General features: G+C 47.2%; 1 protein-coding gene across 1 annotated transcript in view; it reads right to left on the bottom strand.

Moving 5' to 3' along the window:
* Nucleotides 1–266: 266 nt before the first annotated feature.
* The window catches only part of mxd1 (MAX dimerization protein 1), a 97,286-nt gene continuing 83,302 nt past the window's right edge, over nt 267–14,250 (bottom strand). The window contains exon 5 of the mRNA XM_068001273.1: nt 267–456. Coding sequence (XP_067857374.1) covers nt 359–456 — 98 coding nt within the window. The 3' untranslated portion in view covers nt 267–358. The remainder of the gene's footprint in view (nt 457–14,250) is intronic.

Here is a 14,250-nt window from a genome sequence, read left to right as displayed (position 1 = left end):
TGAAAAACCTGATTTTATACTAATTTTGACTTTTTTAAAATTAAGAAACATTTACACACTGGGAAAAACTCTATTTTGATCAAATGATAATCTGTGAAAAATAAGCTTTGAGATCTGACAGAAATAAATATCAAAATCCAGACAGCATACCTGTAGTCGTAACCAACAGTACCGCTGAAAAAAATAAAGCCATCTGCACAGGCTGTTAGCACTCAAAGGCTTGATGTGATTATAAGTCTTTAATTAATGATTAATTTGGCTGGCGAATGAATAAAAGACCACAGGGTGACCTCAGGTCAGAGGGCACACTGCAGGTGAAGCAAAACACCTCATGCCTGAGTGAAAGAGTTTGCTCTTGTCAAGAGAAACTGATGGAGGCCGGCAGATGCCCCGTGTCATTGCTCTCCGTGGGTTCGAGATTACCCTGTGGAAGTCGACCTGGGAGGCACGAGTTAACTGAAAGAAAGATGGCAAAGATCTCGTCAGGGACAGTGATGTTTGACTTTGGTTCCTGAAAAATAAAACGATTTCCTCACCCACTGCAATAAATAAATTGTTTGCTTCACATACCTCACTGAGGTGAATCATAAATTTCTGCATGCAACACGGGGCATCGTTCTTAACCATGACCAACGGATGGATTTTTATGGCAAGGAGAAAAAAAATATATATGGAGCTTCCTTCTCCACCTGCTCCAGATGCTGCCATCTGGATTTCAACACAGCAGTTCCTCAAACTCAAGAAGCACACCTGCCAGTTCCTCTGGGCAAGGAGGCAGCCAAGGAAGTGCCTGGGCTGTTGACAGCTCCCCGAGAGGGAAGGCTGGGTGAGTCTCCCAAACTTCCACCACTATTATTGGATGGTGCAAGACTCCCACTCCCTCAAAACCTCTGGCTGGGAATGGAGGGACATGGAGCCAGGCCAACCCCTTCTCAGAGCCCCAGCATTGAACAGCCAGAGTCAGAAACACCCATGAGTGTCCCTGACTCTTATCAACTTGGAATGTAATGTGCTCACATTGAAGACACTCTGTACACTAATCCTGGTCACTTTCACTGCTTCTGAAGAAGATGGCCCTGGAGGTTTTCATCCACAGTCATGTTTCATTCACAGGGAACTGGAAGAAGAGGTGGGCCTTACAAACAGCAAGTCCTGGCATGCTCTATGGATGACCATTGTTATTGTTAGTCGAAAATTAATTCTAGGAGTTGCAGGCATGAATGCACGCTAAAATTTGTAACAATGATGTCTCTGAGAACCCCCACGAACTGAAGACTAAGGCTACAGGCCTCTGATGGTAAATATCACTTGAGGCATTTGGAAAACAGAAAATGCTATTGTGTAGGTAATTATTATTATTAATTATTTTCTTGGAAATTTAGTAATTGTTTAAAAACATAAGCCCTGATTTTAACTCCTTGTGCCTGATGAGAACAGGGCATGCGGGGGTTAAAATAGGGGCAGAGTACTTACCTTCCATTCTCGTGCCCACTTCCATCAGCCGTTATTTTAACTCCCAGTTTCGGGAGGCGTGTGAGGCAGGCAGACGAGGGCCTCAGAAATATTCAAGAGTCGGGGCCCGATGACATCATACAGATCCTGATCCTGAGCCGCGCAGGTCACTCAAAGTGAGGACTGTACCGGGGACAGCTTTCGCCAAATGGATCCAGGGCTAGAAAAGGCCCGGCAGTGTGGGACTTTTTAAACTTTTAATGGTTTCCTTGTGAGCCAGGAGGAGCAGGAGTGCTTCTCTGGGTCCCAACAAGGAAATATTGGGGTTTCTCTCTCCTGTGACCCCGATCGCCTCCCAAACCCCCCCACTAACTTACCTTAGTGCCGGGGACCGTTCCCTTGGGCCACCCTGAAACCCCTTTGAATATGGCGGTGACGCCCAGGGGTGAAAATGGCCCGGGTTTCTCGTGGGCGAGTGCTTGCCCCTCTCCCCTCACCCCACATCGCACTCACGCCCCGAGTTAAAATTGGGGCGACAGATTCTTCACACAGCCCTAAAGTGTCCAGTACTACCAAGATTTAAAAATGTTCCAAAAAATAGTGTTCGCATTCCAGCATGTCCTAGGTTCTCACAACTGGAGTATTGTGTCTAGTTCTGGGCATCGCACTTCAGGAAAGATGCGAAGGCCTTGGAGAGGGTACAGAAGAGATTTACTAGAATGATTGCAGGGATGAGGGACTTTAGTCACATGGATAGAGTGGAGAAGCTGGGGTTGTTCTCCTCGGAATGAAGAAGGTTGTGAGGAGATTTGATCGAGGTATTCAAAATCATGAAGGGTCTGGACAGAGTAGATAGAGAGAAACTGTTCCCATTGGTGGAGGGGTCAAGAACCACAGGACATAGATTTTTTGATTGACAAAAGAACCAAAGGTGACATGAGGAAAAGCTTTTTTACACAGCGAGTGGTTGTGATCTGGAATGCACTGCCCGAGGGGGTGGTGGAGGCAGATTCAATCATGGCCTTCAAAAGGGAACTGGATAAGTACTTGAAAGGAAAAAATTTGCAGGGCTACGGGGAAAGGGCGGGGGAGTGGGACTAGCTGGATTGCTGTTGCATGGAGCTGGTGAGGACACGATGGGCCCAAAGGCCTCCTTCCGTGCTGTAACTTTTCTATGATTCGAGGTGGATTCAGTCTTCAGTGGGTACCTTAAATAAGTGTTCCGAAAAATTGCGGAAAACCAGCTCTCCTGCTGAAGAAGAGGGCACGACAGCAGCAAAACCTTTTCCCACGGTGTGATGAAGAGGTCATCCATGATGGATAGCAATTAATTATACATAGCTTGTGTTAGCAGTGCACTGAACAGCTTCTCAGTTGTCAGTCCTAAAGTTATTTATCCGTCAAATAAAATACCTTTGTTCTAATTTTGGGGGACGCATTTTTATGCTTCACTAATGATACAAGTTGTTGCCATGGTAACCGAAAGCTGAGGTCAAACCCTGGTTCTCAACAAAGTCAAAACATGAACTGAATGATCGCTTCGGCACTTGTACGAAGGCAAGTCAGCGTTCATAATTGATTTTCATCGAACCACATGAAATGCAGCATTCGGTGTCAGAAATAGTGAACCAAGTTTACTTGCAGGAAAAAAAAGGTGTCTGAAATACTTCCTTGACTGAGGAAACAAGTGATACATTTAATAAGGTCATTTTTGGCAGCCTTACAAAATGCACCAAGTGTGAAGGGAGTGTCACGGAGAAGATGCTTTTTGGCTTCAGGTGTTTCCAATGGCCCAGTGGTCACACTCTCGCCTCTGCGTCAAAAGGTTGTGGGCTCAAAGAAAGACTTGCATTAATATCGCACCTTTCACGACCTCAGGACGTCCCACAGCACTTTACAACCGATGAAGTACTTTTGAAGCGTAGCCACTGTTGTAATGTGGGAAACACGGCAGACAATTTGCGCACAGCAAGGTCCCACAAACAGCAATGTGATAATGACCAGATAATCTGTTTTAGTGATGTTGGTTGAGGGATAAATATTGGCCAGGACACCGGGGAGAACTCCCCCTGCTCTTCTTCGAAATAGTGCCGTGGGGTCGATTACGTGCACCAGAGAGGGCAGACGGGGCCTTGGGTTAACGTCTTGTCTGCACAGTGTTCAGTTCCATTCGCAACCCCTCAGATAATGAAGCAGTCCGAGCCCGCATGCAGCAAGACCTGGACAACATCCAGGCTTGGGCTCATTCGTGGCAAGTAACATTCACGCCAGATAAGTGCCAGGCAATGACCATCTCCAACAAGAGAGAGTCTAACCACCTCCCCTTGACATTCAACGGCATTACCATCGCCGAATCCCCCACCATCAACATCCTGGGGGTAACCATTGACCAGAAACTTAACTGGACCAGTCATATAAATACAGTGGCTACAAGAGCAGGTCAGAGGCTGGGTATTCTGCGGCGAATGACTCACCTCCTGACTCCCCAAAGCCTTTCCACCATCTACAAGGCACAAGTCAGGAGTGTGATGGAATACTCTCCACTTGCCTGGATGAGTGCAGCTCCAACAACACTCAAGAAGCTTGACACCATCCAAGATAAAGCAGCCCACTTGATTGGCACCCCATCCACCACCCTAAACATTCACTCCCTTCACCACCGGTGCACCGTGGCTACAGTGTGTACCATCCACAGGATGCACTGCAGCAACTCGCCAAGGCTTCTTCGACAGCACCTCCCAAACCCGCGACCTCTACCACCTAGAAGGACAAGAGCGGCAGGCATATGGGAACAACACCACCTGCACGTTCCCCTCCAAGTCACACACCATCCCGACTTGGAAATATATCGCCGTTCCTTCATTGTCGCTGGGTCAAAATCCTGGAACTCCCTTCCTAACAGCACTGTGGGAGAACCTTCACCACACGGACTGCAGCGGTTCAAGAAGGCGGCTCACCACCACCTTCTCAAGGGCAATTAGGGATGGGCAATAAATGCCGGCCTCGCCAGCGACGCCCACATCCCAGAACGAACAAAAAAAAAAGACGGCACCTCCGATAGTGCAGCACTCCCTCAGTACCCCACTGCAGGATTTTGTGCTCAAGTCTCTGGAGTGGGAATGGAACCCACGGCCCTCTGACTCCGAGAACTGAGTACCAACAGCCCAACTGACACCTCGCTCAAGTGGCCATTCTTCTTCTGAAGTGCCAGCAGGCTATTTGATTGTGGTGGGAGTTACATCCAAGCCGATCCTCGCCTGATACCCATTCAGGCGTACTCTTCAGGCGTCACTGGTCAGGCCTCAGCAATGGGATATTCCCCCCACCGCCCGCATCGATATGGGTGCTGTGGCCAGTTGTTCTATCCCGACCGCCATAATGATTGAGAACAGCTGGTTTGACACGAACCGGGCATCAAACCCGGGACCTTCTTTCTCAGTGTGGCTCAGTATCCCAAAGTGCATTGGACCACAGCGGCAGTGGAGGAATCTGGATTTTTAAAGCCCAACTTCACACCCTGTGATCCAAAACTTGATATTCAGAAGATCTGAAGTCTGAATTCTATCTCCTTCCTCTCATAATTCGTCGCATAAGCTGACCTTTTGTGTTGTAGCCCGAAAACACACTCAAAATAGGTCTTCTTTCTAATCAGTCCATCTCAAGCATTCACAAGGCTGAGCTTACAGTAGCACTGGCCCCTGCTGATCTCTTTAGTCTCGGGTTTATTGTACAGCTGGAAGATTTGTGTCTAACTCAATAGTTCGATGCACTTAATGCCTTTATGAAAAACATCATCACCTCCACCAGAAAGGATTAGAGTATTGAGGGCGGCCTGGGTCTGTGTCGGAGGTTACTGGGTCTGTGACCTTCCAGGAATGGGGCGAGACAGCCTGGTATTTCCTGAGTTTTACACAGACTCCATACATTGAATCTTACAGCACAGAAGGAGGCCCTTCGGCTCATCATACCTGTCCCAGCTCTTTGAAAGAGCTATCCCCCAATTCGTCCCACTCCCCTGCTCTTTCCCCATAACCCTGCAAATCTTTCCTTTTCAAGTATCCATCCAATTTTGAAGGTTACTACTGAATCTGCTTCCACCGCCCTTTCCGGCAGCGCATTCCAGATCATAACAACTCGTCGCGTAAAAAAAAATTCTCCTCATCTCCCCCTCTGGTTCTTTTGCCGATTATCTTAAATCTGTGTGTCCTCTGGTTACCGACCCTCCTGCCAGGGGAAACAGTCTCTCCTTATTTACTCTTATCAAAACCCTTCATATTGGCTCACACATGAACATGACCACCTGGGCAAGGTATTTAAAGGTAGGCGGTGCCTGTGAAATTGTGCCCTAGCATGAATCAGCACCTTCAGGAAAGAAGAGGGGAAAAGTGGAAATGAATGGATTTGATTTTTATTAAAAAGTTGATTTTATGCTTTCGTGAATAATTCTTCAGCAGTACAATTTTGTAACGGATAGAAGTTAAAGATATGTGCTTTCGTTCCCCTGTCACTATCCACGGTTATACCAATCAGCACACTCATAATTTCCTGCCCTCTGCCTTGTTCTGGGGATTGTTTTTTTCCAATTCTGTTCTGTCACGCCATATCCCCCTGCTTGGCAGGCAATTAGTCACAGGCCGTACCAGTCAGAGCTGGCTTGCTTTGTCCACCCCCTCCCTCATTTATCGGGGGGAGTATGTATCAATCCCCAGGGAAGGACGAGGGGAATGTGTGAAACTGCTGTTGAAGTATCGTCCTGGCAGTTAAACGTACTGAGACGTGGAAAGTGACTGTGGGAACACGTCAAGAGATTTTGACAATGGAAGTGAAATGTACTTTTCTCCGTAGACTGTGACCTTTCTCACTGCAAGGTGTCATTAAAAGTGTCACTGTTGCTGCAATGCATGAAGCAGCAGCTGTCTATTGCACAAGGTAACAAAGTTAGCAGTTTTAAGTCCAACTTTTCAAAGGATAAGTTCCAACGTAATTTCAAAATCTGGACAGATTTTAATTGAGCAGATTCCAATTTATTCAGACATTTGTTTAGTTTGGATTAATCCAAACTGAGGATAAGAAACATTCAGCACTTTAACCTACAGACGGCATAGCTACCTTCGTGGCCCAGTTGTTCAATGTAATTTGGGTCCCTGGTGTATGATAATATCAGCTGTGCGATTAGTAGTTCCTGTGATGGGAGGGTTAAAATCAACCATGGTTGCTGCTCCTGGTCACTATCCCAGATAAATACTGTGGCTACAAGAGCAGGTCAGAGGCTGGGTATTCTGCGGCGAGTGACTCACCTCCTGACTCCCCAAAGCCTTTCCACCATCTACAAGGCACAAGTCAGGAGTGTGATGGAATACTCTCCACTTGCCTGGATGAGTGCAGCTCCAACAACACTCAAGAAGCTCAACACCATCCAAGATAAAGCAGCCTGCTTGATTGGCACCCCATCCACCACCCTAAACATTCACTCCCTCCACCACCGGCGCACAGTGGCTGCAGTGTGTACCATCCACAGGATGCACTGCAGCAACTCGCCAAGGCTTCTTCGACAGCACCTCCCAAACCCACGATCTCTACCACCTAGAAGGACAAGAGCAGCAGGCGCATGGGAACAACACCACCTGCACGTTCCCCTCCAAGTCACACACTATCCCGACTTGGAAATATATCGCCGTTCCTTCATCGTCGCTGGGTCAAAATCCTGGAACTCCCTTCCTAACAGCACTGTGGGAGAACCGTCACCACACGGACTGCAGCGATTCAAGAAGGCGGCTCACCACCATCTTCTCAAGGGCAATTAGCGATGGGCAATAAATGCCGGCCTCGCCAGCGACGCCCACATCCCATGAACGAATAAAAAAAAAATCTCCGCTGGAAAGTGTGCATAAGTGAACATGAGGCGAGATCAAGATCAGGTCACCTGTGATGCCCTCCACATTCAAATAGCTTGTTGACACTCACACATGGAGTAAATGGAGTTGAGATACAGATCAGCCATGATCTAACTGAATGGTGGAACAGGCTCGAGGGGCTGAATGGCCTCCTCCTGGTCTGATGAAAGATGTGCCAGAGCTCTGTCAGCATCAACAAATCATATGCCAGCAAGAATCAGCATCTTCAAGAGAGGAGGGGACCAACAAAAATGACAAGTACTGATCAGACCAAATTCTGGTTGAAAAGCACAGTCCAATTGGCATCAAAAGAAACGGTGGAGGGTAAGCACAGTCCAGCTAAGGGTTTATGGATGATGTGGATCTAACAAAGGTTAACATTGTTTAGTTAATAATATCATAAATGGAAGCATGGCAGGGCACCTCGGTCCCATCGAATGTCCATCCTGTGCCATGTGGGAACTCCAGGACGCTTCCCGTGTCCGGGACAACCACATGTGCAGGAAGTGTCGTTAGCTGGTGCAGCTCGAGCTCCGGGTTTCAGACCTTGAGCAGCAGCTGGAGTCACTGCAGTGCGTCCGCGAGGCTGAGAGCTACGTGGGTAGCACGTTTCAGGAGGTGGTCACCCCGCAGCTTAAAAGAGTGCAGGCAGAGAGGGACTGGGTGACCGCCAGACAGACAAGGAGGACCAGGCAGGTAGTGCAGGAGTCCCCTGAGGGCATCTCACTCTCAGTTCTGAATACTGGTAAGGGAGACGGTTCCTCTGAGGAGTGCAGCCAGAGCCAAGTTCACGGCAGCATGGGTGGCTCAGCTGTACGGGCGGGGGGGGGAGGGGGGGGGGTGAGGGGTGGGGGTTGGAGGAGATAGGTCAGGAAAGCAACAGCGACAGGCGATTCTATAGTTAGGGGAACAGATAGGCGTTTCTGCGGCCGCAGATGTGATTCCAGGATGGTATGTTGCCTCCTTACTGCCAGGGTCAAGGATGTCACTGAGCGGCTGCAGAACATTCTGAAGGGGGAGGGTAAACAGCCAGAGGTCGTGGTCCATATCTGTACCAATGACATCGGTAGAAAGAGGGATGAGGTCCTGCATGAAGAGTTTAGGGTGTTAGGGAAGAGATTAATAAACAGGATCTCCAGATTACTCCCGGTGCCATGGGCTAGTGTGTATAGAAATAGGAAGATAGAGCAGATGAATGCTTGGCTGGAGAGATGGTGCAGGAGGGAGGGCTTTAGATTCCAGGGGCATTGGGACCAGTTCTGGAGGAGATGGGACCTGTACAGGCCGGACGGGTTGCACCGCTCGTTCTGTGGGGGAGGGTATAAACTAATTTGGCAGGGGGTCGGGCACCAGGATGTAGCATTGGAAAGGAGAAACAAAGTGCACAAAGGATTGGGAGAATCAGACAGCATTAGAGAAAGAAACAGTACGGTATTAGATGGGATCAGACTAAGAGAGGACACAAGAAGGTCTAGGACTGGTTTACAGTGCAGGTGTGTAAATGCACGAAGTGTGGTAAACAAGGTTGGTGAGCTGCAGGCACAATTAACCACATGGGAATATGATGTTGTGGCGATAACGGAGACCTGGCTCAAAAAAGGGCAGGATTGGGTACTAAATATTCCTGGATACAAGGTGTTCAGGAAAGATAGGGAAGGAAAGAAATGGGGGGGGTGGCAGTATTGATTAAGGAGAATATTGCAGTGCTGGAGAGAGAGGATGTCCTGGAGGGGTCAAGGACAGAATCTATTTGGTTAGAGTTAAGAAACAATAGAGGTGCCATTACACTACTGGGTGTATTCTATAGGCTAACAACTGGTGGGAAGGATACAGAGGAGCAAATTTGCAGGGAAATTACAGAGAGGTGCAAGAACTATAGAGTAGTGATAATGGGAGACATCAACTATCCTAATATAGACTGGGATAGTAATAGTGTAAGGGGCAAAGAGGGGGAGGAATTTCTGAAGTGTGTTCAGGAGAACTTTCTTGACCAGTACATTTCTGGCCCAATGAGGAAGGAGGCATTGCTGGATCTGGTCCTGGGGAATGAGGTGGGCCAAGTGGAGCAAGTGTCAGTGGGGGAACATTTAGGGAGCAGCGATCATAGTATCATAAGGTTTCAATTAGCTATGGAAAAGGACAAGGACCACTCTAAAGTAAAAATACTCATTTGGAGGAGGGCCAATTTCAATGGGATGAGAACGGATCTGGCCCGGGTAAATTGGAATCAACGATTGGCAGGCAAAACTGTAATCAAACGGTGGGCAGCCTTTAAAGAGCCAATGGTTTGGGTACAGTCTAGGCACATTCCCACGAGGGAGAAAGGTAGGGCAACTAAAACTAGAGCTCCCTGGATGACAAAAGAGATAGAGAGTAAGATGAAGCAGAAAAAAGGGGCGTATGACAGATGTCAGGTTGATAATACAAGTGAGAACCAGGCTGAATATAGAAAGTTCAGAGGGGAGGCGAAAAGGGAAATAAGAGGGGCAAAGAGAGAGTATGAGAATAGACTGGTGGCCAACATAAAAGGGAATCCAAAAGTCTTCTATAGGCATGTAAATAGTAAACGGGTAGTAAGAGGAGGGGTGGGGCTGATTAGGGACCAAAAAAGAGATCTACGCATGGAGGCAGAGGGCATGGCTGAGGTACTAAATGAGTACTTTGCATCTGTCTTTATCAAGGAAAAAGATGCTGCCAGAGTCTTAGCAAAGGAAGATACAGTTGAGATATTGGATGGGTTAAAAATGATAAAGAGGAGGTACTAGAAAGGCTGGCTGTACTTAAAGTAGATAAGTCACCCGGTCCGGATGGGATGTATCTAAGGTTGCTGAGGGAAGTAAGGGTGGAAATTGCGGAGGTACTGGCCATAATCTTCCAATCATCCTTTGATACGGGGGTGGTGCCAGATGACTGGAGAATTGCAAATATTACACCCTTGTTCAAAAAAGGGTGTAAGGATAAACCCAGCAACTACAGGCCAGTCAGTTTAACCTCGGTGGCGGGGAAACTTTTAAAAACAATAATCCGAGACAAAATTAATAGTCACTTGGACAAATGTGGATTGATTAAGGAAAGTCAGCACAGATTTGTTGAAGGCAAATTGTGTTCAACTAACTTGATTAAGTTTTTTGATGACGTTTCAGAGAGGGTCGATGAGGGCAATGCGGTGGATGTGGTGTATATGGACTTCCAAAAGACGTTTGATAAAGTGCCGCATGATCGGCTTGTCAGCAAAGTTAAAGTCCATGGAATAAAGGGGGCAGTAGCAGCATGGATACAAAATTGGCTAAGTGACAGGAAACAGAGAGTAGTGGTGAACGGTTGTTTTTCGGACTGGAGGGAGGTGTACAGTGGTGTTCCCCAGGGTCAGTACTAGGACCACTACTTTTCTTGGTAGATATTAATGACTTAGACTGTGTGTACAGGGCACAATTTCAAAATTTGCAGATGACACAAAACTTGGAAATGTCGTGAACAGTGAGGAGAACAGTGATAGACTTCAAGAGGACGTAGACAGGCTGGTGGAATGGGCGGACACGTGACAGATGAAATGTAACACAGAAAAATGTGAAGTGATGCATTTCAATAGGAAGAACAAGGAGGGCCAATGTAAACTAAAGGGCACAATTCTAAAAGGGGTACAGCAACAGAGGGATCTGGGGGTATTTGTACACAAATCGTTGTAGATGGCAGGGCAGGTTGAGAAAGCGGTTTAAAAAGCATACAGGATCATGGGCTTTATAAATAGAGGCACAGAGTTCAAAAGCAAGGAGGTTATGATGAACCTTTATAAAACACTGGTTTGGCCACAACTGGAGTATTGTGTCCAGTTCTGGGCACCGTACCTATGAAAGATGTGGAGGCCTCAGAGAGGGTGCAGAAGAGATTTACGAGAATAATTCCAGGGATGAGGGAATTTAGTTACGTGGATAGACTGGAGAAGCTGGGGTTGTTCTCCTTGGAGCAGAGACAGTTGTGAGGAGATTTGATCGAGGTATTCAAAATCATGAAGGATCTAGACAGAGTGGATAGAGAGAAACTGTTCCCATTGGTGGAGGGGTCAAGAACCACAGGACATAGATTTAAGGTGATTGGCAAAAGAACCAAAGGCGACATGAGAAAAAACTTTCTTTACACAGCGAGTGGTGAGGATCTGGAATGCACTGCCCGAGGGGGTGGTGGAGACAGATTCAATCATGGCCTTCAAAAGGGAACTGGATAAGCACTTGAAAGGAAAAAAATCTGCAGGGCCACGGGGAAAGGGCGGGGGAGTGGGACCAGCTGGATTGTTCTTGCAGAGAGCCAGTGCGGACTCGACGGGCCGAATGGCCTCCCTCCGTGCTGTAACCATTCTGTGATTCTATGATTCTAGGTGTTCTTCAAGTTAAAGGTGTTCTTCCAATTCTGAAACTCAAACTCAGTTTGAAAAACAAAGTTCTGAATTTGTGTCCAAATTCCCATCGATTTTCATCTCTAACAGCCATTCCTTCTTCAACACAGAACCCTGTCCGAATATTTACCTTACAACAGGGATTACACTTCAAAAAGTCCTTCATTGGCTGTAAAACGCTTTGGGACATCCTGAGGTCATGAAAGGAGCGACAGAAAAATGTCCTTTCTTTCTCCGCCTCTCTACCTCGCTCTCTCCTCCTTTAAAACCCTCCTTAAAACCGACCCCTTTGACCAAGCTTTTGGCCACCTGTCCCAATATCTCCGTATGTGGCTCAGTGTCAAACTTTGTCTGATAATTGCCTTGGGACGTTTTACTGTGTTAAAGGCGCTATATAAATGCAAGCCGTCGTTGTTGAAGACAGCGCACCCTCTGGTAAACGAGCAAGCACTCATCTCGTAAACAGGAAGCAACTTTGCCTCTTGTCCTTCATTACGCGCGTATCTCCTGTGGCTGCGTATGGAACGTTTTTGGCAGTGGCGGCAAGTCTGCAGCATGAACTGTTCCATCTTTCACAGGGGAGCTGAGGAGCAAGTGACTTTGGTGGGGGGTGGAGGCAAAAGATGAGGACTAATTTTGGGAAGATATATTAAAAATGTTTGCAATCCTTTTGTCTGTGCATGAAAGCTGTACTTCTTGTGAATGAATTACCATATGCTGCACCTGTGAATCTGCCACAAGCCCCATGTTATCTTCTCCCTGACCCCGGGTGCTGGCACTCACACCCTGCTGAGAGTCATTTCCAACTCCAGTTTCCATTCCAAATGGAATGCTGGCCTTTATATCTGGAGGACTGGAGCACAAGGGGGCAGAAGTTATGCTGCAGCTATACAAAACCCTGGTTAGACCGCACCTGGAGTACTGTGAGCAGTTCTGGGCACCGCACCTTCGGAAGGACATATTGGCCTTGGAGGGAGTGCAGCGTAGGTTTACCAGAATGATACCCGGACTTCAAGGGTTAAGTTACGAGGAGAGATTACACAAATTGGAGTTGTGTTCTCTGGAGTTTAGAAGGTTAAGGGGTGATCTGATCGAAGTTTATAAGATATTAAGGGGAACGGATAGGGTGGATAGAGAGAAACTATTTCCGCTGGTTGGGGATTCTAGGAGTAGGGGGCAGTCTAAAAATTAGAGCCAGACCTTTCAGGAGTGAGATGAGAAAACATTTCAACACACAAAGGGTGGTAGAAGTTTGGAACTCTCTTCCGCAAACGGCAATTGATACTAGCTCAATTGCTAAATTTAAATGTGAGATCGATAGCTTTTTGGCAACCAAAGGTATTAAGGGATATGGGCCAAAGGCAGGTATATGGAGTTAGATCACAGATCAGCCATGATCTTATCAAATGGCAGAGCAGGCACGAGGGGCTGAATGGCCTGCTCCTGTTCCTATGTTCCCATGTTTTTTGAGGAATACTCTACCTCCTCCTGATGCTGCAAAATTTACCCAGATCTTTAATAATTCATTCTTTCAAGAGGAGGCTGTTTAAAATCATCAAAATCCCTTCTTTGCTCACAGCAAAATGGCTTGTAAAATATTAAATATTGGCCTGCCAAAAGGCAGTGGAAAAGGTTCTGTCTCATTGAATCAGCTCTCAGAAATGCAACATTTAATTTACAGCTGGTAATGATGTCGATAATCACTTCTTAAACGGTATCTGTGGGAGAAGGTGTTTGCTTTCAGAAACGGCTTAATCTGTAGCCTTTGCAAGTCAGGTCCAAAGATGAAGTCATCTCATGTAACACAGACAGAGCAGCAAATAATCCAGTAAAGGATCATGAATGCAGAACCTTGTAATGCACCGAATACCCGCCAAGCACCGCTCTGCATGTATTGGTCAGTCAGTGAGCAGCAAGCCAGCTCTTGACGGTAAATCAAAGGCAATAAAACTTGAAAAACAAACAGTGCGCATCATTAAAAGATTAATAACTCCCATAGCATTGCTCACAGATGGTCTGGAGCATGGTTGTGATGTTTCGTGACCAATTTGGCTTGGCCTGTCCCTTTAAGACCATGGCTCTTAATAGATTAATAGATAAATCCAGCTACTAATAAACCGCCAGGGGTCAATCAGAGGACAGGTGTAACTGCTTGCCTTTTTTTAATGCTCGGAGACATCGGGTTGTCCCACTGTCATCCCCCCAAAATAAATGAAATCCAACAAAAGTGCTCCTGAGGGGCACATCTGATAAACACCCAAATCACACAAAAGACAAAGGAAATTTAGCAAATTAAATCACAATATTATTTGCACCATTCACCATGCCCTCCAGTCCCTGCGGTACCCACCGGTCGCGGGAAGGCCTCAAAATCACTGCGTGCTCCTTCTCCAGGGCACGGGCAAGGTCGCGGAAGAGAAACAGGCAGAGCGGCAGCCCCCCCTGCCCCCAGCAACGGGCCACATCCAACCTGGACCTGTGGATGGTCACCTTGGCCAGGCCCGGGAGCAGACC

The sequence above is a fragment of the Heptranchias perlo genome, chromosome 20 (assembly GCF_035084215.1).
Source record: "Heptranchias perlo isolate sHepPer1 chromosome 20, sHepPer1.hap1, whole genome shotgun sequence".
Lineage (NCBI taxonomy): Eukaryota > Metazoa > Chordata > Chondrichthyes > Hexanchiformes > Hexanchidae > Heptranchias > Heptranchias perlo.
This window is presented reverse-complemented; position numbering and strand designations above follow the sequence as displayed.